This window comes from Patella vulgata, chromosome 7 (assembly GCF_932274485.2).
Source record: "Patella vulgata chromosome 7, xgPatVulg1.2, whole genome shotgun sequence".
NCBI lineage: Eukaryota > Metazoa > Mollusca > Gastropoda > Patellidae > Patella > Patella vulgata.
The window spans coordinates 46,084,595-46,110,338 of record NC_065885.2 but is presented as its reverse complement, the minus strand read 5'-3'; the positions used below and the strand labels follow the sequence as shown (position 1 = coordinate 46,110,338).

General features: G+C 36.5%; 1 protein-coding gene across 1 annotated transcript in view; it reads right to left on the bottom strand.

Annotated features, from left to right (window-relative positions):
- Window positions 1-25,744, bottom strand: part of LOC126828350 (nuclear pore membrane glycoprotein 210) — a 398,410-nt gene that overhangs the window by 74,480 nt on the left and 298,186 nt on the right. Inside the window, exon 29 of the mRNA XM_050558065.2 lies at window positions 2,737-2,916. Within this exon, the coding sequence (XP_050414022.1) occupies window positions 2,737-2,916 (180 nt within the window). The remainder of the gene's footprint in view (window positions 1-2,736; window positions 2,917-25,744) is intronic.

Sequence of the window (25,744 nt, the reverse complement as noted above, 5' to 3'; positions counted from 1 at the left end):
TAAATATGATTATGAAAATAATTTACACCAAGCTACAGAAAAGTGTCTGGAAAATAAAGACTACCAATAAAAAATTTGTTTCAGTTATTTTCCTGTCTCAAATAGTTCTGCGTATTTAGAGCTAGCAAATATTTATTTCCTAAAGTAAATAGAGTGCCACGTAAACGAAGGTTGTAATCACTAAATAATAGTAAATCTCAAAATGTTGTAATGAGTTTATCTTGCCACGCTCATGGATTAAAAAGTTAGAAATGAAACGAAGCTATTACAGCTAGCTCTGTACCCAAATCGCCCAAATCAAAAATTAAATCAAAGTTCGCTATTAAATAAACACGAAAGTCGAAGAGCGTAATGAGTGTATTTTTAATTGGCTTTATATACCAATTCATGTTTGTATAATACCACGTGGAATGCTATTTATGACGTATATTTGCTGCGACATCGAAATTCACGTGCGCAAGACTACATTTTGATCACTTCAGAAAATCTCACGGACGGTGCAGTCAGGCAGATAACTGTGCATGTTTATATAAGGACAAATAATTGACCATTGAACCACTCTACTTTTGTCTGGAGTACAAAAGAACACAACTCCCATAAATCATTGATAAAATGGACAGTAATAGTGACATATGATTGTGTAGAATTAGACGTCCAGCCATCTGATGTTATCGCTACTCGACTCGTCTCACGTAAATGTAGTTGTAACTTATTGTAAGTCATCTTTAACACTCTTGTATAACTTTGGCACTGCAGTGTCAGCAAAATAATGACGTCCTGGAATCGTGTATCTTGGTTCTAGTGTGGACAGCATGTGTTTAAAACCTTTATCCTCCACTACAGAGTAAGGCTTGCAGATCTTGTATGATAAATCTAGTAACACTCTCGGTTATTTCTGTAGCCCGCTTTGAGTTTTGTGGAAGTTTATTTTGAAATGCACGTTCAATTGTTGGATGTTGACCTTAAACTTCACCGCAGGTTGAACTGGCCGTCTTCTTAATCTTAGCAGACGAACTTAGACAGTCGCCACTAAGGTGTCTTGTCAAGTGAGTGCTGAGATTAGTTGTATTACCAGAATACTTTAGAATAGTTTTGCATATTCTACAAACAACTTTCGTTGTGTCACCTTTTAAAAACCCAAAGTTTTCCCAAACTTTAGATTTATATTTCGCTGGAGGATTTGTTATTGCGACTGTGTTTTCCGACATTTTGATTTTTACAAGAGCTACCATCTCTTATATTTACGTTCTAAATTTATAAAATTCTAGAGTAAAATGTCGTTTTATGTATTTAAATATGTATGTTTTATTAACTAAGCCTTATAACAAACTTTAAAATTCGGAAACAAAACGAAAAGGCGTTAAAATGTTGTTAATCTAAACCTACGAAACTAATGGTAATTACGGTCGTCCGCTATTTATAGTAACACATGTCAAGACTACTGGACATAGTTTGCGAAGTGTCATTGTTTCAAATAAAGTTTAGGGTATAATTTAAAGTTTTTAAAGTTCATAATTTATTGAGAAAACGCAAAAAAAAATCGTGAAAAATCGATTCGGCATCCCGCGATTCAATACAGGTATCGTGAGACGGTGAATCGCGATACATCGATTCAACGATATATCGTTCAAGTATGCGCAAATATCGAAAGGAACCAAGATCTTTTGGTTACAAAAATGTATTTCAAGTTTCATCTAAATCAGATGAAAATTGTGACCTCTAGATTGTCCATAAGCTAAAAACGTGATTTTTCGTATAATCAGGGGCCATAATCCATGAAGTTATGGTCCGATACACAGCTTTATTCAGATCACGATGGATGTAGCCAACTTATTTTGTTGATGATATTTGTCAAAATAGATCGACTACAGCCATTTTATTCAATTATATCAAATTAAAGAATCCCGATTTTTAAAATAATATTTCCATTGCGAATAGAAACGTGTGATAGAATCTGCTGTAACTAATATAAGGACTAAATTAAATATATTTTTAATGGTAACAGAGCTTTAGTTTGACACATAACAAATTGTACACACACATAATAAAATAGGCTAATATCTAAATTTCTATGAATTTTGACCGAATTAAAATTGGTTTGAAAGGCAACTTAAAGTAGCTCAGTCTCTAACTCACTATGATCCAAGGTCTTCCACATTGAAAACACAAATTATTTGTCAATGTAAATCAACATTGATATATGATCTTACCGCTTTTTTTCGCTTTGAATACTTCTTGAGTAAATAACCATACCAGTGAATATCGAAAAGAACCTATATTTCTAGTTTCGTCAAAATAGGATAAAAATTGTGACCTGTAGAGTGTCCACAAACAAATTGTGGACGAACGAATGGACAGGAGCGACGACATAATACGTCCACATGAAAATGTGGTAATATAAAAATAAGCTAAAAGCTTATATAAATTTGCTTCTTCATCTTCTGATCTAAAATACTGTCTGTAAATTTAAAGACCATCAAAAGATTCTATATCAAAGTGAAACGGGTGCCACAACTCTAGAAATGAAATGAAATGTGATTTAACGTCCAACTGTTCTATTCCAACTGGGCTAATGAAGACGGGCCAATGCCATCCCACTATGAGGGAAATTTTTGCCCAGACAGCAGCACTATGGCCTACTCTGATATCGAGCTCCAACTGCTAAAGGTTTTTTATGTACACTACAAAGATTCATCCCATCCGAATGACTAGACAGAAAAGGAATAAAATACATACCTGCGAATAGATAATATTTTCTCCTGTTGAAGAATGTGTACCAATAGCTTTACCTATAACTTGTGCTGTACCAACTTCTAGAGCCATTAACAAACCGCCTCCAGTTACTGTAGATATCTTATCATGTACTACAGAAAATTCTACATAACTCTGGGGTTGAGGACCACCTTGTGCCAGAACCTGCATACAAACATTAATTTCAAATCAGAATATGTTTGGCCACAATACACAAGCAAAAACATTGTGTATACGCCCACATTTTGAAAGAGATGGATAGAGAACAATCTAAAAACAAAAACGATATTTTATACAATCAGGGGCCATAATCCAGAAAGGTATGGTCTGAAATGCGCAAATATCAAAAGGGTTTCAGATTTTGGGAATATAAAGATATGAGGTTTCATCAAAATCGGACAAAAATTGTGACCTCTAGAGGGTCCACAACCTTTGTATTACATACTTATACACAATTTACGTACAAAGAGCGGCCATGTTGTCCACAGGCACTTGAAGGGATTAAAATAAAATTTCTTACTACTGTTTGACTATATTTTACAGTATTAACAAGGTTTATCAGCAGCCATTTTGTTTTGACTTGACGACATTTCGTCTCCTATCATCTCACAATACTCACTAGTTCTAGCACTTCCCGTCGTTTTTTATTGCCAACGAGATTTCATTTGATCCCTATACAGCTTCCAATGTAATTAAATTTTTCATTTTACAGCATTATTAATTACAAATGAATCCGAATTGTTATCACTTGGTCATTATCAACTTCGTTGGACCGGAAGTTGCACGAAATGAGATCGGTTGGGGAAGCCCTTATTTTTGATTGGTCGAGACGTGTTACTAAAACTAAAATTACTATTCATAGCTGACCGTGAATTAAGAATCTCAGAATGAGAGCTGAATACCCTCATTAGTAAGTAACATACTTAGGAAAATTGAATTGATCTCTCGGGCAGACAGGTAAAGTGGTAAAAAATTAATATAATATTTTTTTGGAAAAAATATTTTGCCTTTTAGTCAGCAAAATGAAGTGCACGAAATAATGTCCCCCTCCTCCTCCTCTCCACCATTGCCCATATTAAAACATGAAGATCACCTTTCTCATTTCTGAATACTGATCCCATACTATGGCATAGACTATAACCAATCCATTCTTTTTTTTATGATGCCAATGCCAGAAACCAGACGTCTGAGGTTTTAGCCCGATATCTGTTATAGTAGATTTTTCGGGCATCGATTATTATTTGGTCGTCATTTTTTCAGAAACTTATTTTTTTTAATTGATTAATGAATTTAAAATTTTTAAACTAAGTGTGAAAAAAACCCCGATGTATAGTGTGCCACTCCAGCGTAGTCATTCTGCTTTATGCCCGCATTTTTTGTTTGTGTGCACAAATATTTGTGTGCACAAATAGACAGACAGAAACAACACGATGACGTCCCATTACAACACAGTTGTGACTTGTGGCCAGTTTTTATAAATTCAAAAGCCTGATTTTGCTCTGGAATTAATACCAGGGCATTTTTCATTTTCACCCAACAAACACGGTGGTTGTGTCTTGGTGCAGTCCCTAGGCAAATTTCGCATAACGGATAGGTTAATGAAGGGACTGGGTGAACCAGACTGTTACATAAAAGATAGGTTGACAGGCAACGAAACATACACCCACAGCAGCTTAATCGTCCGAGCAGTCAACAAGAATTGTCGCAGATTTTTACTTTTTTTGGTAATGAAACATTTATAATACATTAAAATCTGATTAAGAGTAACAACTCATTAAGTAATTATCAGAAAACCATTAGAATTTGTTTGGTTTTTATAAAGTTCTGCCCCATGCTAACGTTTAGTGTACGAAACTTTTAACATCGTGGATTTAGCTGTTCAGGTCATAAAGATAGGTTGCCAGGCAACGAAACATATGCCCACAGCAGCTATATCGTCCGGGCAGTCAACAAGAGTTGTCACATATTTTTACTTTTTTCGGTAATGAAACATTTATAATACATTAAAATCTGATTAAGAGTAACAACTCATTAAGTAATTATCGGAAAACCATTAGAATTTGTTTGGTTTTTATAAAGTTCTGCGCTATGCTAACGTTTAGTATACGAAACTTTTAACATCATGGATTTAGCTGTGCAAGTCATAAAGATTCATTGAAAATCAATATACTTGTTCGTCTCAAGACCTTAAACTCTGTGTATCAATCTGAAGTCAATCGAATGATAACTTTAGCCTCTAGAGCATCACAAGATTTTTCAAAGTGATCAAGGGCCATAACTTTGGCAGTAATTATCCAAAATCGTTGCAAATCAATATGATTCTTCATCTCAGGGCCTCAAACACTGTGTATAAATTTAAAGTCAATCAGATATTAACTTTAGCCTCTAGAGCATCAACAAGATTTTTCAAAGTGATCAAGGGCTATAACTCTGGCAGTAATTATCAAAAATCATTGAAGATCAATAGGATTCTTCGTCTCATGACCTTAAACACTGTGTATAAATTTAAAGTCAATCGGATATTAACTTTGACCTCTAGAGCGTCCACAAGATTTTTTGAAGTGATCAAGGGCCATAACTCTGGCAGTAATTATCGAAAATCGCTGAAAATCAATAGGCTTCTTCGTCTCGTGACCTTAAACACTGTGTTTAAATTTAAAGACAATCGGATATCAACTTTAGCCTATAGAGCCTCCACAAGCAATTGTGGGCGCTGTACCGATGGACGGACGGGGGCCGACAACAATATACGACCACATTTCAATGTGGGCAAATAAAAATTCATTGAAAATCAATATACTTGTTCGTCTCAAGACCTTAAACTCTGTGTATCAATCTGAAGTCAATTGGATGATAACTTTAGCCTCTAGAGCCTCACAAGATTTTTCAAAGTGATCAAGGGCCATAACCTTGGCATGACCTCAAACACTGTGTATAAATTTAAAGTCAATCGGATATTAACTCTAGAACATTTACAAGATTTTTTGAAGTCATCAAGGGCCATAACTCTGGCAGTAATTATCGATAATCGCTGAAAATGAATAGACTTCTTCGTCTAATGACCTTAAACACTGTGTATAAATTTAAAGTCAATCGGATATTAACTTTGGCCTCTAGAGCGGCCACAAGATTTTTTGAAGTGATCAAGGGCCATAACTCTGGCAGTAATTATCAATGGGCTTCTTTGTCTCATGACCTTAAACACTGTGTATAAATTTAAAGTCAATCGGATATTAACTTTGAACTCTAAGAGCATCTGAAAGATTTTTTGAAGTGATCAAGGGCCATAACTCTAGCAGTAATTATCGGAAATCGCTGAAAATCAATAGACTTCTTTGTCTCATGACCTTAAACACTGTGTATAAATTTAAAGTCAATCGGATATTAACTTTAGCCTCTAGTGCGTCCACAAGCAATTGTGGACGCCGGACAGCGACAATATACCTATACATTTCAATGTGGGCGTATAAAAAAACAAAAGGGAATTCCCTTGACCTCATTTCGCGTTACTTCCGGTCCAACGAAGTTGATAATGGCCAAGTGATAGCGCTTCAGGTTTGATTTGTAATTAATATCGCTGTAAAATGACAATTTTATTTACATTGGAAGCTGTAAATAAAGAGATCACAAGAAATCTTGTTGGCAATAAAAACAACGGGAAGTGCTAGAACTATTGAGTATTGTGACATGATATTGTGAAATGGTGATATATCAAAATGGTTTTTAAAATTGGAAAAAAAATTGTGACCTCTAGAGAATCCACAAGCTAAAAATGTGATTTTTCGACCAATCAGGGGACATAATCCAGGAAGTTATGTTCCGATATGTGTGATTATCAAAAGGAACCAAGATCTTTATGATAATAACATATATTTAAAGTTTCATCCAAATCTGATACAGATAGGTTGCCAGGCAACGAAACATACGCCCACAGCAGCTAAATCGTCCGAGTGGATCGCCAAGGGTTGTCGCATATTTATTCTTTTATAGGTAATTCGGCATTGACAAGGTTGAACAAAGTAAAACAAGGGCCATAACTCTAGAAGTAATAAACGGAAATTGCTGAAATTCAATAGGATTCTTCTCTTTACTAATTTAAATGACGCATGTAAATTTCATACAGATCGGCAGATAACTTTTGATGTTAGAGCATTCACAAAGTTTAATAAAGTGAAACAAGGGCCATAACTCTAGACGTAATACGCAGAAATTGCTGAAATTCAAGAAGCTTCTTCGTTTCACTAATTTAAATAATGCATATAAATTTCAGAAAGATAGGATGATAACTTTTGGCGTTAGAGTGTTCACAAGGTTCAATAAAGTGAAACAAGGGACATAACTCTAGAAGTAATAAACGGAAATTGCTGAAATTCAATAGACTTCTTCGTTTCCCTAAATTAAATATTGCATATAAATTTCACAAAGATCGGATGTTAACTTTTGGCATTAGAGCGTTCACAAGGGCCATAACTCTAGATGTTATAAACGGAAATTATTGAAATTAAATAGGATTCTTCATCTCATTAATGTAAACAACATATATCAATTTTAAAACAATTGGATGATAACTTTTGGCGTTAGAGCGTTCACAAAAAATTGTGGACGATGCAAGGACAGACGGACAGACGGACGGGGGCGACGGCAATATACGTCCACATTTCTATGTCGGCGTATAAAAACTGTGGTCTCTAGAGGGTCCACAACCTTGATATACCATATTTTTACGCCGTTTGCGTACAAGGGGCGGCCATTATGTCCGTCAGCTTTTGTCCGATTTTCACGAAATTAAAATTGGATAAAAATTTTAAATTGGATAAAAATTGTGAGAGCTAGAGGGACCACAAGCTAAAAGCACGATTTTTCGTACAATTAGGGACCATAATTCAGGAAGTTATGATCCGATATGCGCAAATAGTGTGCTAAAGACATTAAGATGGGCTAGACAGATTGATATGTAAATACCTTCATATTTATATATGCATTTAAATGCTCAGTGGCAAGGTTTGATTCGTCACACTATTTGTATCCGTTCCCGGTGGAAATAAAACTCCAGAAACGAACGAACGAACTTACAAAGGTTGCACCAAGGAGAATACGCACAACGTGTATTGTTATTTGTTTTACAAGTTATAGTTATTCTCGTTACATGCAGATTAGCACATGTTTTGGGGCAGGCGGGATTTTATATCTGTATGTATTGAATTTGGAATCACTACTAATGGTTAAAAAAAAGATCAACAAATCTGTTTTCACTAAATTTATTGAACAGATAATATGGTAATAGATAACAAAAATAATGAATTTCATACACATACACATACCAATGCACACATACGAGCTGCAATTTTGAGCACTGAATAATCGTGTGAATATCTATTTACATTATTATTGGTATTTTCAAATTTGCACCATAATAACCCGATTTCTGATAAAAAATACCCCATATTATTCAAATGTCAACCCGACCATTTTATACTTCGTGTCTTAACGTTTCACGAATTGTCCGTGCAAAGCATGTGGTCATCAATCAAGTAACGCCTTCTTGTTCAAAGTAACAAATCTATTTATACATGTAAAAGCGTGCACAAGCTCATTCAGGGTTCACATTGGAAAACTTTTGGTGTTGAGGCTACTGCAGTCAGTTGCTTTATTTAAAAAGATAATTGACATTAAACTATAAAATTGACTGAGCTTTATCCATTTGATTTTGCCCAAGTCAGAAAAGGTAGTTTTGAGAAAAAGAAAGTTAAAGATATATTGTTGTGTTCTAAAACTAAATCACATAGCAACAACGCCATATATTTGTTAAATTTTGTTTAATGATAGGTTCCCAGAAAAGTATTCGGGTGGTTAATTTCAAAAAAAGTAAGGCAATTTTGGCATATATGGAAAGTAAGGATATCCAATCTTACTAGAAAAATACTGGATTCCCTGAAAAACACTCATGGAGCGTATACAGGACAATAATGTAAGGGTTCCCTTAATCGACAGCCCGACGATTAGGTTGAGCGCTTGGTGTACATGTTGATTAATTTTATGGAGAGTTAGACATATAACACTTTCTGAGATAAAAATCATGGAAAAAGAGGCGGGCAGTGGATAACCCAAGAATTTAATTAGGATTCGATATTTGTAATAAATAGTCAGCGATTAAAGACAACATCATCTTGTTTATACAATGAATTCTCCTCCGACTTCGCCCCCGTTGCTATAGGTATCGAGAAAGGTTAGTCACGTGATAGGACAACTAATGGCTAAGAAAGAACAAAGTACATATATTTTCACTACTTTTATTGAAACAAATATGTAAGCTGAAATTATAATTACAGAAGAGTCGTGTAAATATCTTTATACCTTTGAGAAATAAGCTATTATAACTACAATTTTTAAACAATATTTAGAACAATGAAAATAGTAATAACATATTATCAGGTATAATATACAATGCCAAACGTTCTACGCACGAATATGCTACCTGACGGGATAACGAGTCGTTTAGCAGTTCATTTTATTACCTTTTGAAAACATTCATTCACTATAAACAATTCATGAAATTAAACGAGAGAGAGAGACAGACAGACAGAGAGAGATCATCTTGGTACCTGTGCAAGAGAGGCACGATAATAACTGAAGGTTGAAATAATTTTTTCAATTTATCTTTTCTTACATAATAGCTAAACGATTTATCACACAGCACAAGATTATCATTTCCTGTCGGCTGTAATCAATTTTGCAACTCTTCCACAAAATAAATGTTCTAGGTACATGTACACTAGTGACGGCGGCTTGTTTGTAAATCTGCTCCTGTATGTTGTAGACTTTTCTCACGTTTCTGAGAGCCACGGTGGCTAAGTGGGTAAGATAAAAAAAAAAGAGGCTGGCTTGCTAACCAGGTCGCGTGTCCGATCCATTGGCCGAGAAAGTTCATCAGGTTTTTCCGGCGTGGCTTCCCCTTGTCAGTGGTGCAGGACAGAGGGCCTGACAGTGACAAGGACAGCTGTCTAGTCAATCGGATGGGACAAAAAACAAAGATCCTGTGTACATTGGCATGCACGTAAAATATCAATTGGCAGTTGGAATTCGGAACTCGGCCATAGTGCCGCCACACTGTATGGCATATGCCAGTCTTCATTAGCACAGGACATTAAAACCCATTTTATTTCATTTCATTGTTACAGTAAGAGCAGAACAGTGGGAAATTAAACCCATTTCATTTCATTTCTTGCTTTTCCATGTGAAGATTATCATCAACGGAGGAATGGCCGCGCTCGATTAATAGCTTTTTGTATCTCCCCGTCTACCGGTATTGTTTCTTTTTTGGTCTTTCCTACTTCATTCCTGCTAATTAAACCACAACATTTTAAGATAGCTATCTTAAATATTGAAACATAAAGGATGTTCAATACTAATATTTTAAGGCATTGTGTAAGATTTAGATAAAAAGCTGACAATTCTGACTACAGTAGAACTTGCACGGGCATGCACTCCTAATCAGCGAACACTTGCTTCAACGAGCACCAAAAAATCCCCCCCCGAGCGATTTTTAAGTAATTTAACCCCTACTAACCACACACCTGTTCAACGCGTGCAACAGGCATCTATATTAGCCCCAGATATTGCTATTTCATCCATTAAGCGAGCACATCATAGTGAATATCGGAGAATCACGGAGAATCACGTTCTCGCTTGAGCGAATGAGACTGAACTGTCACTAATCTTGACACAATTTACTCACTTGGCTTGAACTAACTATCACTAATTAACAAGTTTACTCACACCCCAAGCTGATAATTTTAACCATTAATCAATATTCTATTCATATCCAAGCCAATGATGATATATAAGAAAGAGTCTGAATTGATAAGACATTGTTTATCAATATGTCTAATATTACTAACATTCAAAAGAGCAACTATCTTTGGCTCTTTGTTCGAGTATGACTGGCGAAAAAATCACCCCATTGTTGATTGGCAAAGCTGTTAAACCACGATGTTTCTCAAAAGTTAAAGATGTCAAGCCACTCCCTGTAGTGTATATTCAATTCGAAAAAACTACGTTAAGCTCTGCGGAGTATTCCGCTGAGACATTATTGTCTTATGCAAAAGACAGCAACAATATAGAACTTTTAGACGCTATGATGAAAGTAAAAGAAATATTGGGGGGCCAGAGATCCAGTATTACTAAACAAACATGTATACACGACTACTTTGAATTCACAACTAGATATTTTTTGTGGTAGGGGTTGGGGCAATATTGGACACCTCCATTAAGCAAGCATTTTTAAATTTCCCATAAGTTCTTAATACAAGTTCTACTGTATATTTCAAAATCTTTATTTTTTGTGGTAGGGGTTGGGGCAATATTGGATACCTCTAGTCAAAGAGCACCTCCATTAAGCAAGCATTTTTAAATTTCCCTTGGGTGCTTGCTTAATACAAGTTCTACTGTATATTTCAAAAATAAATAATGCAGTGGGACAACCGACCAGTTTCCTTACGTACTACTTGGCATTGCGTTGTGAAGCCGTGAATGGTATCATGGCTGCGTTCATTATTCTATCTGGGGTTCAGATACCATTACGGTACCTGAAAATAATAGACCTATCGTACATGCAAAACCTTATTTTAATTGAGTAGTGTTACGAAGGTAACAGAATACACGTATAGCTGTGTTTCTTTGATAATCAAGAAACTAAACTCGATTACCTAATCAACATTCTTAATCTCCTGAGCACTAACACAAAGGTGCTAATTAAGTGGTGAAATTAACAGAATTAATTCCCATAAAAGTTTTAATATACAAGACCTACATTACTAATGTATGGACTATTCTCTTTCGTTCTAAATTATAACACTGAGAGAAATATTAAACAAAACTTAAGAAATATATGGTGTGGTTGCTATATGATTTTGTTTTAGAACATAACGATATCTTTAACTTGCTCTTTCTCAAAACTGCCTTGCTTGATTGCTGACTACTTGCTCTGCACGAACAATTCGTAAAACGGTAAGATGCGAAGTATGAAATGGTCGGGTTGACGTTTGAATTAAATGGGGTATTTCTTTTATCTGGAAATTTGGTGCAAATTTGAAGCTACCACTAATAATGTAAATAGATATTCACACGATTGTTCAGTGCTCAGAATTGCAGGTTATATGTATGCATTGGTATATGTACGAGTATGTGTATGAAATTCATTATTTCTGTTATCTACTATGAAGCGGAATTCCCCCTATAATTTTAACTCCGAACCTAGTTATGCGTATGCTAATATGCTTACTTCTATGTATGTAACTTCTTACTAACACATGTCAAATTGGCTATTTACACATGTAAAAATATACATTATTACAATAATGTAATTTGAGCTGACTTCGTGACCACGGTGGTCTCGCGAGATTTCAATTGGAGCGTACTTGCCAGTGAGAGACCACACGTGAACAATAGCTGGAGATTTCAATTGTAGTTTAGTTCTGTTGGAAAGTGTTTTTGAGCCAATTATTATGATAAGTTAAGTATACTTGGTATTTCTGTCGATTGTATTGATGTATTGTGTACGTGCATTTTTTGTTCGGCCAGTATCGACATTTATCTGCTTAGGGTAATCTCCGCCTAAAAATGGCGGCTTTTCCTTTGTTCCAAGTTGGTCGGCAGTCGCTCACTCTCGCATCGAGTTTGTTATCTGACCCAGTGCAAGTGTGCATTTTCGGTTCCAGCAACATAAAACGGCTACGTGATTTCACCAATTTTAATCAGTCATATGCCAATTTAGGATTAGACCCTCGATTACGTAGGGTTAGTTTCCACGCTTATGGCGGTTTATGAGTTAGAGGCGATCCGCAAGGACGCCCTTTTAAGTCGAACAATTTAGATTTTCGTAATGCCGACATTATATTGTTAAATATGGGCTCCAATGACTTGTCGGATTTGAACAGTAATCCATATCAATTGGCGTTAGCCATTGTGTCCTTTGCCGATTATATTGTTCATGGATGGAATTCGAAGTGCATAGTAATTTCGGAACTTTTACCCTGTAAATTAGTGACCCATTCCACTTATAACAAGAAAGTAGCAGACAAATAAAATATTGGCATCATTGTGCATTGACCGTTCTAATATTTCATTATGGCACCATAGAGCAGGGCTAATAAACCCAGCCCGTAATCCTTTACGAACCAGATGGTATTCATTTATCAAAGGAGATCGGTTGCCCACTTTTCTGTCGCACTCGCAGTGTGAGAGATGCCATTCTACGACATACCCACTGGTTTTGTTTGCCTCCCACATCTCAGTTGGGTGATTTTGACACTGCATTTGTTGTACCTGTGTCAGTATATTATTATATAGTTGTTTATGTTGTGTTGGGCTTTTTTTAATGTGGCATACAATGTGGGGTATGCGTGTGAGTAGCGTGGCATATATTTCTTTGTGTTGGCATAGCAGGCCGAGGTTGCTGCTTCTGGAAGTAATCAGAGTTATCTTATTTCTGTGGGGACATACTTTGGGGGTATGTGTGTGGGTAGTGTTTGTGTAACTAATCAGTTGTGGTGACATACTTATGGGGTATGCGTGTGAGTAGTACGTGTGCTGGGCAATTGTTGTGGCATGTTAGTGCAGTATGTGTGCATTTTACTTGTGAACGTTTAGTGTTGTTTCAGTTGCCTTCTACAGTTAAGGATTATACATGTAATTGTGTATATTTTATGTTGGATTGGAACTGTTTCAGGATGTCTAAGCGCCGTAGAAACCCTTGCCCAAATGATGACGAAGAGGACATCGAAATCGTTCCAACAACGGCAGAAGACCGGCTGACCAACATATTATTGCAAAAATTGTTTAAACGGGGACTGCGTTAGATGCTTCAAATTCTACACCTGTCCCAAGTACTCCCAGTTCATCTGCACATGCATCAATACCGGACGCCCCTTCAACATCAGTGCCTATTACAGTCCACGCTGAGACATCAAGTTGCAATACTACCCCAAACGTGTTTGCAGTGGAGGCAACACAGCTATTCACAAGTAAAGCAGGAGATCTCCAACCGCATACTTCTACTATGGGTGAGGGGTGGCTCATTTCGAGCCACATTTCAGAAAAATTAAAAGATAGGTTGCCAGGCAACGAAACATACGCCCACAGCAGCTAAATCGTCCGGGCAGTCAACAAGTGTTGTCGCATATTTTTACTTCTTTCGGTAATGAAACATTTATAATACACTAAAATCTGATTAAGAGTAACAACTCATGAAGTAATTATCAGAAAACCATTAGAATTTGTTTGGTTTTTATAAAGTTCTGCCCCATGCTAATGTTTAGTATACAAAACTTTTAATATCATGGATTTAGCTGTTCAAGTCATAAAAATTCAGTGAATATCAATATACTTGTTCGTCTCAACTCTGGCATTAATTATCGGAAATTGCTGAAAATCAAGAGGCTTCTTCTTCTCCTGACCTTAAACACTGTGTATAAATTTTAAGTCAATCGAATATTAACTTTGGCCTTTAGAGCGTCCGCAAGATTTTTTGAAGTGATCAAGGGCCATAACTCTGGCAGTAATTATCGAAATTCGCTAAAAATGATTAGACTTCTTTGTCTCATGACCTTAAACACTGTGTATAAATTTCAAGTCAATCGGATATTAACTTTAGCCTCTAGAGCGTCCACAAGATTTGTTGAAGTGATCAAGGGCCATAACTCTGGCAGTAATTATCAGAAATCGCTGAAAATCAATAGGCTTCTTCGTTTCATGGCCTTAAACACTGTATATAAATCTAAAGTTAATCAGATATTAACTTTAGCTTTGCAATTTTTATGGACGTGTATGTCCAAAAGTCGCCCCAGTCAGTGCCTAGTTTGCTGGCTTATATGTCTTTCGTTACAGACTTAGCGCAGAATTATGGAGGGACTGCCTTGCGATATTATGACACAGGTTTCAGGACCCTGCGTCAATCCCAGGACCTACCCTGGAACCGTTTGCATCCAGAGTTGTGGCTGCAAGGCTGCAAGCCACAACTTTGTATGCCTCAAAATTAAATAAAGTCCCGGTTAACAGTATTCAAACCAATGCTACTGTTTCCCCTCGACCTAACTCCCGTATGAACCTTTGTTTCGCCTTTAATATAAATCAAGGCTGTTCTTTTCCAAATTGTAGGTATAAACATGTGTGCTCAAGGTGTGGGTTTAATCACTCTGTGGTTAGTTGCTACTCACGTCCCAATCGAAATTCTAACCAGTCCACACCTATTCCATCACCCCCCACCACTTTCAATGCCATTTCATCCAACACTCCGAATCTGACAAATGCCCCCGCTCAACCGACTGCACAACTACTGTAATAGGTTGATGCGAGTGCAAAGTTTCAGAAAGATATCTTGAACGGTTTATGAGATATGCTCCGAAAACAAAATTGTACACCAAAAACTAAGTCAAATTTGTTTCCATGGAAACACAAAAAATATAAATCCCAGAAATTCCTAAATAGCAAAAGGCACAACTACTGTAATGAGTAGATGTCTGTACAAAGTTTCAAAAAGATATCTTGAACGGTTTATGAGATATGCTCCGGAAACAAAATTATACACCAAAAACTAAGTCAAATTTGTTTCCAGGGAAACACAAAAAATATAAATCCCAGAAATTCCTAAATAGCAAAAGGCACAAATACTGTAATAGGTTGATGTAAGTGCAAAGTTTCAGAAAGCTATCTTGAACAGTTTATGAGATATGCTCCGGAAACAAAATTGTACACCAAAAACTAAGTCAAATTTGTTTCCATGGAAACACAAAAAATATAAATCCCAGAAATTCCTAAATAGCAAAAGGCACAACTACTGTAATGAGTAGATGTCTGTACAAAGTTTCAAAAAGATATCTTGAACGGTTTATGAGATATGCTCCGGAAACAAAATTATACACCAAAAACTAAGTCAATTTGTTTCCAGGGAAAAACAAAAAAATCTGAATCCCAGAAATTCGTAAATAGCAAAAGGCACAACTACTGTAATAGGTTGATGTGAGTGCAAAGTTTCAGAAAGATATCTTGAACGGTTTATGAGATGCTCCGGAAACGAAATCAGACAGACGGACGGACGAAACCCGTTTCAATATCCCTCCCTTACTTCGTTCGGCGCGGGATAAAAAATTGCACGAGATGCACATAAAAAATCCAATATTCACGTGCAGCATTGTGTGTGAGCTCTTTAAAAGGGCTGACGGACAGACGGACGGACGGACCCTGTTTCAATATCCCTCCCTAACTTCGTTCGGCGCGGGATAAAAAATTGCACGAGATGCACATGAAAAACCCAATATTCACGTGCAGCATTGTGTTTGAGCCCTTTAAACGCATGTTTTCAACTTAATGTGCAGTACATGAACTGTGAAACGTCAATCTGTCGTAATTTGTTGTTGGACTTGTGAAGGAATCGAGCTAGAGATGCCGAGACTTACTGAAAATCAACGGAATAAAGCCATGGGAATGTCCAGGGCTGGCATGTCTACACGTGGTATTGCCAGACACTTCAATTGTCATCAGTCCACTATTGTAAGCTTGGTGGAACGTGTTTGAGTTACTGGATCAACACGTGACCGTCAACGTCCTGGTCCACAACGCGTTACAACCCAGGCTCGAGACCGCTACATCCGGGTCACTCATCTGCGTGACAGATTCCGCCCAGCAACTCGAACAGATGCAGCAGTCGTCGAAAGACAAGGACCAGTAAGTGCCAACACCGTAAGACGTCGTCTAAGAGAAGTAGGACTCCGTGCACGACGACCTTATGTTGGAGCTATCCTCAGGGATCATCACTGTCAGCGGCGTTTGATATGGGCTCAAGGACACCAAACATGGAGAAGAGTAGACTGGCAAAGTGTGCTCTTCAGTGATGAGAGTCGCTTTCATCTTTATCACGCTGATGGCCGTCAACGTGTGTGGAGACGTCTTGGGGAACATCTTGCAGACTGCTGCGTCTTCGAAACGAATCGATGGGGGGGGGAAGTGTAATGGTGTGGGGAGGCTTCACATTTCATCACCGGACCGCCCTACACATTTGCAGGGGTCGCCTTAATGCTGTAGCCTAACGTGATGATGTCTTGCAACCAATTGTACTTCCGATGCTTTGAACGCACCCACAACTGCAGCACTTCCAACAGGATAATGCCAGTTTTAGTATGGACTACATGGCTGCTAACAACATCAATGTCTTGGACTGGCCAGCCATGTCTCCGGACATGGCACCGATAGAACATGTCTGGGATGAGATTGGACGCCGTCTGTATCGGAGACCACAGATGCACACCATTGCTGCTTTAGAAGCTGCTCTTGTCCAGGAATGGAACAATTTGCCCCAGGCCTTCTTTCAAACATCGGTAAAATTCCATGCGACGTCGCTGCACAGCGTGCGTAAGAGTCCGTGGAGGACACACATGCTAATTACATCTGTGTCATACTTTTGGTTTTGACCCCTCTGACTTTGTACCGTTGATTACAGATTAAACATCCATAAGTGTACAAATGTGTTGTCATTTGAATATTATTCACAATAAGAAGGAAAATAAATAAGATATGTTTACAGGATCATTTTGTTATACGAAAAACTAAGTGATGCGTTTTCCATGGCGCTCAGTATAATTCCACAGGGTCAACTAATAATACTGGTCCGTCTTCACGCTATTCCTTTCTTGGGAAACAATCCCAACCCAGCACCGGTGCCAACTTCAGTGGATCCAAATAGGCTTCATGAAAAATTAAGTGGCTATAATGAAGCAAAGCGTGCGTTTTTAGTTAAGGTGTTTCCGGAGGGTTTCCAAATACCATTTGAGGGTCAACAGGTATTTTCTGTTGCTCAAAATCATAAATCCTGTGTGGAACACAGGGACATGTTAGTTGAAAAAATAAATATCGAAATATCCAAGGGTTGGGTGTTGGGGCCTTCCAAACATCCCCCATTTCCCAATCTTCACTGCTCTCCTTTAGGTGTCGTTCCCAAACAGGTGTTTTTCGTGTGATCCACAACTTGTCCTTCCCATTTGAGGACTCGATAAACTCCGGCATTCCCAAGGAATTTTGCTCTGTGAAATATGAGACCATCGATAATGAAGTTGAAATTGTTCGCTCTCTGAGCAGGGGAGCACTAATGGCTAAAGCGGATATAAAGGACGCTTATAGATTACTCCCAATTCATCTGGAGGACTACGAATTATTGGGGTTTACCATTAGTATCAATAACCAACTGTGGTATTTTGCGGATATGTGCCTTCCCATGGGATTAAATATGAGTTGCCAAACATTTGAACGATTCAGTTTGGCCCTGCATTGGATTATGACTAACACACATCAATCTGCAGTAAGCCACATGATTGATGACTTCTTTTTTGCTGGGCCAGCTGACTCGCCAATATGTTAGGACTCCTTGAATTACTTCTTCAACCTAGCAGAGTACATAGGTATTCCTATAAAACATTCAAAAAACGTTTTTCCGACAAATAAAATAGTTATTTACGGAATAGAAGTGGATTCAGTGACAATGGAAGTACATTTGTCGCAAGAAAAAATAGTCAAAATCTGTGATCGCCTATCAGAGTTGATGTCACGGAAAAAAGTTACATTAAATGAATTGCAATCTCTTTTAGGCCTCCTTAATTTTGCTACCGAGTCGTACTTTCTTGCGAAGACTGTATGACCTAACAGTTGGAATATCGAAACCTTTTTACAAAATACGCATTGCTGCCCGGTTAGATTTACATGCATGGCATCTTTTCATGTCTGATTTTAACAGCAGATGCATGTTTTTGCATACTTGGATGGGATCCAATTTTTTGAAATTATATACTGATGCGGCTACATCCCACGGATTTGCAGCCGTGCTAGGCTCAAAATGGTTCGTTGGTGAATGGTCAGAACAATTTGCATCTTTCAGCATTAATGTTTTAGAATTGTTTCAAATTGTAGCTGCTATGGAACACTTCGAACACCTTTTGAAAAATCATAAGCTTTTACTTTTAACCGATAATGAGTGTGTAGTTTTTGTGATAAACAAAGCCACTTCAAAATGTCTGGCTCTCATGAGACTAGTTCGGCGTTTGATTTTAGTGGCACTCCGTTTCAATATTTTAATACAAGCTAAACATATCCCGGGGCATTCTAATACTGTGGCTGATTCCCTGTCTCGTTTTCTATTTCAGCGAGCGAGAGAACATGCCCCATGGTTAGATCCATCTCCACAGGTGGTGGATCCCGCAATTTTGACAATTTGACAGCCACAGCGAAGTTGTTAGTCGGTCAAGCGTTATCTACTGGTTCGCGCGCATCCTATCAACGGTCTTGGACTAGGTCTACAGATTTCTGCAGACGTTTTAAACTATACCCTACATTTCCGATTCCTTCTCTTGTAATTTTGAACTTTTTGGCTTTTTTGTTTGAGAATGGCTTTGCACCATCTTCAATCGCCTCACATGTATCAGTCTTGGCATTTGTGCAAAAATCGTTGGGTTTTTTCCGATACAGTGCATTCCTTTTTGCACTGTTGATTGAATTTATTGAAAGGCGCTAGGAAACTTCATGTTCCACTTGAAAATCGTCTTCCGATCACAAATAATATTCTGTTACGTTTGTTATCAGCGATTTCAACGGTAATTACATTACAGGCTCAACAAATTTTGTTGCGGGTAATTTTTGCCGTAGTGTTTGAAGTTTTTTTCCGTTTGGGAGAGTTAGTGCTAAAATCAAAAATCCAATCTACCATTGTAGTCCAGACTAATCATGTACGTTTTCTCTTCACTGAAAGTGTGCTGTTATCGGTTGAAATAACATTATTCTATTATAAACATAAATCCACGTCGGATCCGATTAGACTCCTATTGCAATTCTCTTGCTCATCGGCCAGCATGGCTTGTGCTCCATGCTTACTGTTCCATTATTTGAAATGTTTTCCACATTACCGGACCGTTATTCCAAATGCCTGTTGGCAAACCAACAATTTATTCCTTTGTGAATGCTCAATTATCAAAGATAGTAGCATTTATTATGTATCTAGGCTTCTATGCTTTATCGCTGTCCATTCTAGTATATAGTGGTAGTTAGTGGAAACTCATAATGGTTTTTTGTGCATTTTCTGTATATAAGCACACCTTTATAAGTGCAGAGCACTTCCACTTGTCAAAGTAGTCCAACCGAGTCACGTATGTTCTGCAATAATTCCAGTCTCCATGGTCCCAATTAGGGTATGACAGATTGGGTGCTGAATTCTCCGTCCACTGTAAATTTTATAATATCTCTTGCTAAATGTTTATTAACTGTCACGTTTATTTATGTATTTGGAATTTTTTTGTCATGCTTAAATAATCTTTCCTACATGTATATGCTGTATCAACTGATTTTATACATGCTCGTTGGGTGGAGGTTTATGTCGCCTGTGTTGAGCCTGAAATTGTCTGCCTGTCTTCGTTCAGACAGCAATTCATTTGGCCATATTTTGTTATCTTGTTAAGCCCAACATCAGGTTATTGAAGTACTTTGTGTAGGTACAGTCATTTATTATGTTTTAGTTAAATTAAGTAAATTAAATGACATATTGAAGTACGTTTTGTACAGTTTGTTATTAGGTTATTTACATTAATAAATGACATTTTCATCCAACCAACCATGAGATTGTTTATTTAAGGGGAGGGAGCTCAGGCACAAATGTTAATTTATAGGACTTATTTTTTAAATATTGCAGTTATAATTTGTATTTTGTTTTATTTCCATTATTACTATTAATTTACTGAAGTCTGTTTAGTTTCGTTAACATTTTGACAATTGACAAATGTTACACGATACAGGCATCATAATTCTAGGCTCATTTTGGTAACAGATGACGCTGTTTACAATTGTACGGAGGCTGAGTGGGGACATGTAAAATCTCGCCTTTTTCATAACCCGACAGATAAAAATCTAAAAAATATTTTATGTACAAAAGTAAACTATTCTAGATATTTTTAAGATAGGTTACCAGGCAACAAAACATTCGCCCACAACAGCTACATTGTCCGAGCGGTCGACAAGGGTTGTCGCCAGTGATAGGATTTCAAAAAAATTCTTGTCGGACATTTTTCCCGAAAATAAAGGGGCATAACTCTTATCGTAATTTAAGCAGACGTTTTCAAAACACAATTAAGAATCAAGTGTCAACAAAATATATTCAAATTCATATGTAAAAAAAAATAGGTGCACCTCGTTATATTTCATGTTTAAAACCCGTACGGCATTCAAATTTATGTCAATAATATTCCTACAAAATTACATGACATCGTAATACTATAGAATGGCAGCGTGCCGACTGCTGCCGATCTGTTTCAAACTCCCCCAAAATTACCATATTTTTCGGGTCATACGTCGGTACATTTTTCAGCCAAGTCCGACATTCGTCTGATACTCCGTTTCGATTTATATACAGAAGGTAAAAAGATAGGTTGCCAGGCAACAAAACATACGCCCACAGTAGCTAAATCGTTCGCTCGGTCGACAAGGGTTGTCGCATATTTATTCCTTTGTAGGTAATTGGGGGCCTTTACAAGACAGTTCCATACAGATCAGATTATAAATTTTGTCGTTTGAGGGTTTACAAGGTTCTACAAACTGAAATAAGGGTCTCAACTCTGGAAGTAATCTACAGAAATTGTTGAAATTTGACACGCTTTTTTGTTTTACTAATTTAAATAATGCATATAAATTTCATACAGGTCACATGATCACTTTTGTCATTGAAACGTTCACAATCTCCATAACTCTAGAAATTATTGACAGAAATTGCTGAAATTCAATAGACCTGTTTCACAAATTTAAATGATGCATATAAATTTCATACATATCGGATGATAACTGTTGTCATTAGAGTGTTCACAAGATTTAACAAAGTGAAACAAGGGCAATAACTCTAGAAGTAATTATTGTAAATTGCTTAAATACTATAGGCTTTTTCGTTTCACTAATTTAAATGATGCATATAAATTTCATACATACCGGATGATAACTGTTGTCATTAGAGTGTTCACAAGATTTAACAAAGTGAAACAAGGGCAATAACTCTAGAAGTAATTATTGTAAATTGCTGAAATACTATAGGCTTTTTCGTTTCACCAATTTAAATCATGCCTATAAATTTCCCAAAGATCGGGTGGTAACTTTTGGTGTTAGAGCGTTCACAAGGATCAATAAAGTGAAACAAGGGCCATAACTCTAGACGTAATAAACGGAAATTGCTGAAATTCAATAGGCTTCTTCGTCTCACACATTTAAATAATGCATATAATTTTCAGAAAGATCGAATGATAACTTTTGACGTTAGAGCGTTCACAAGGATCAATAAAGTGAAACAAGGGCCATAACTCTAGACATAATAAACGGAAATTGCTGAAATTCAATAGGCTTCTTCGTTTCAATAATTTAAATAATGCATATTTATTTATTTATTTATTTAAAGACATAAACTCCCTTCAAAATATGATCATAAATCCGACAATATGCCATCAAAATAGAATCTTTTCCCGGACATCAGGCGTATTGGATTCGGCACGTATACATCTCTTAATTTCACGTGTCTCGCGAGATTTGTACTGAACTATATAAGCGCCATATGCGTGTGTGTGAAATATCTTTATTTAATTCGGCTTCGCTACCACCGAAAATATATCACAGAGAATGTATGTTGATTTGAGGTGTTATATACTATCAGGATATGTGACATATTATATGACTAATTTCTACGTGTTATTGTCCGACACAAAGGAGATTAAAACGTGAGACAATGGACAAATCACGGGTTAATCAGATTAAGTTTATAATCACTCCTATTGGATTGATATATCGTCCGACAAAGGAGAAGCAATGACTTCTGTTCAGGATTGATTTGATGAATTGTCCGACAAAGGATTAAGTCAGCCAATCAAGGCAGAATAGTAGTTAATCAAGGTAGGTGTGTATAGACGATATAACACGATAAATAATCGATCACTTAATTACCTAATCAATCCAGCCTATTATCAACGATAATCGGGTTGAGTGGTAGTTATACACTCAGTACACTATATTAATTTTGGAATTTGAATATTATTCACCATATCTTGATGTCCGATTGTTCATATTCCCTGTCGGACAATTTTGGGCATTTCGAAAAAAGATTCGGACAAGTCCGGAATATACGGGTAAAATCCCATCACTGGTTGTCGCATATTTATTCTTTTGTAAGTAATTAGGGAAATTTAATAGACAATTTCATACAAATGACATTATAATTTTCGTTGTTTGAGGGTTCACAAGGTTTCTAAAAACTAAAACAAATAATCTACAGAAATTGTTGAATTTCGACAGGCTTTTTCGTTTACTAAAATAATGCATATAAATTTCATACAGATCGGATGATAACTTTTGTCGCTCGAACGTTCACAAGGTTCAACAAAGTAAAACAAGGGCCAAAACTCTTGAAGTAATTGAAGGAAATTGCTGACATTCAATAGGCTTCTTTATTTCACTAATTTAAATGATGCATATGAATTTCATACAGATTAGGTGATAACTTTTGTTGTTCAAGCGTTCACAAGATTCAACAAAGCGAAACAAGGGCCATAACTCTAGCTGTAATTAATGGAAATTAGCTGAAACCCAATAGGCTTGTTCGTTTTATTAATTTAAACAATACATATAAATTTCATACAGATCGGGTAATAACTTTTGTCGTTAGAGCATTCACAAGGTGCAACAAAGTGAAACAAGAGCCATAACTCACGACGTAATTAACTGAAATTGCTTAATTTCAATAGTCTTCTTCATTGCACTAATTTAAATGATGCATATCAATTTTAAACAGATCGGATGATAACTGTTGTCATTAGAGCGTTCACAAGATTCAATAAAGTGAAACAAGGGCCATAACTCTAGATGTAATTAACGGAAATTGCTGAAATTCAATAGGCTTCTTTGTTTTACTAATTTAAATGATGCATATAAATTTCATACAGATCGGATAATAACTTTTGTCGTAAGAGCATTCACAAGGTACAACAAAGTGAAACAAGGGCTATAACTCTAGATGTAATTAACGGAAATTGCTGAAATTCAATAGGCTTCTTCGTTTCACTAAATCAAATGATGCATATCAATTTCAAATAGATCGGATGCTAACTGTTGGTATTAGAGCGTTCACAACATTCAACAAAGTGAAACAAGGACCATAACTCAATAGGCTTCTTTGTTTTACTAATTTAAATGATGCATATAAATTTCATACAGATCGGTTGATAACTTTTGTCGTTATAGGGTTCACAAGGTGCAACAAAGTGAAACAAGGGCCATAACTCCAGAGGAAATTAACGGAAGTTCTTTAAATTGATTAGGCTTCTTCATCTCACTAATGCAAACGACATATATCAATTTCAAAAGAATCAAATAATAAATGTAGTCTGTAGAGTGTTCACAAGAAATTGTGGACGATGGACGGACGGACGGGGCCGATGGCAATATACGACCACATTTCCTTGTGGGCATATAAAAATCAATAAATAGGCTTCCTTGTCGTGCATTTTCCCTATTACTGCTATATCGACTGATTTGGCCTATTTTGTTTCTAAAAGAACAATAAAATATTTAGTAAGAACTAAAGATAATGAATAAAGAGTGAATAAATAAATATAAATAGATAATAATTAGTTTAGCTTATCTTTTCCCCTCAAAATGATGAAATATTTTACGCACACAAGTAAAGTATTTTTGATATTATTTTAGTTTTCTATCGATCTTCAGCGTTCTGCAACCTCCCTTTACGGAAAATCTGTGTGTAAACTATATGGAGGCTGCAGTTTTTAAAAGATTTTTTTCATCTTCAATGTGAAGCATTTGTGGTGGTAAGGGGTGGTGGGGGTGCTATTAATTAATAATACACGTGCCGTATTCTCATTGGGGCAACCATTTTAAGTTCGTTCGTTCGTTCCTGGAGTTTTACTTCCAACAGGAACGGGTACAAATAGTGTGACGAATCAAACCTTGCCACTGCACATTTAAATGCATATTTAAATATGAAGGTATTGTATTTATGTATCAATCTGTATAGCCCATCTTCACTTCCATCCTTTATTCTTTAAAAACAGTTCCCGCGATTCAAGAAAATATTAAACATACATTATGCAAGCGCTAAATCTACCTATTGCATGTCTTTCTTTAGGCCTGAAATGTTATTTAAATTATTAATTAGACATTAATTAACTTATCCAGACCATAATCAACTCTTGATGGCATCGCTGCGATGTTTATTGGATTAGGTTCTGATTTGCTGTTCGACTTCCATTCATTATTAAATCATGAAATGGATAATCGAGACCATGTTTTTTTATCCTACCGACTTTAGTAATGATGATCAAGGCTGGGCCGACAATTCAATCACTAAAATCTCGGTTCATTATCTAATCTCCCATAATGTATCTTTAATAAATAATTAATCATTTATTGAAAATGTAGTGACGATGTTACGGAAAAGTCACAATTTAACCGATACTCACTTATTTGAAAAACTCACCAGAAATTTGTATAGTCAATGATTTCATGCTCTACTGACGCCAGTTTGAGTTACTGACACAGATCAAAGATAACTGGCGGTTTCACCCAAATAGTAAACGTTAGCCCAAATAGTGACATTTTTTTTTAATTAGTAACGCGTTTTCCAGTTTCTCCCGCACATCTGACTAGTGATATGTTGGGATAAACTCAAGCTTGTTTAATTACTCACATTATTTTTACATACTGACACAAGTAAGGAATACTAACCAATTAACATGAATACTCACCTTATGATAACTACTGACCATTTATAGGAATACTGACGTGCGGTGCAAGTACTGACGGGCTTAAGCGACTACTGACAACACGTATATTTCTCACGAGTTACCATGAATAGTAGCCACAAGTAACATATTCTGCGGGATGGGAGGATATTCTAACACAGAAGGCAGTTAGTCAACTCTCA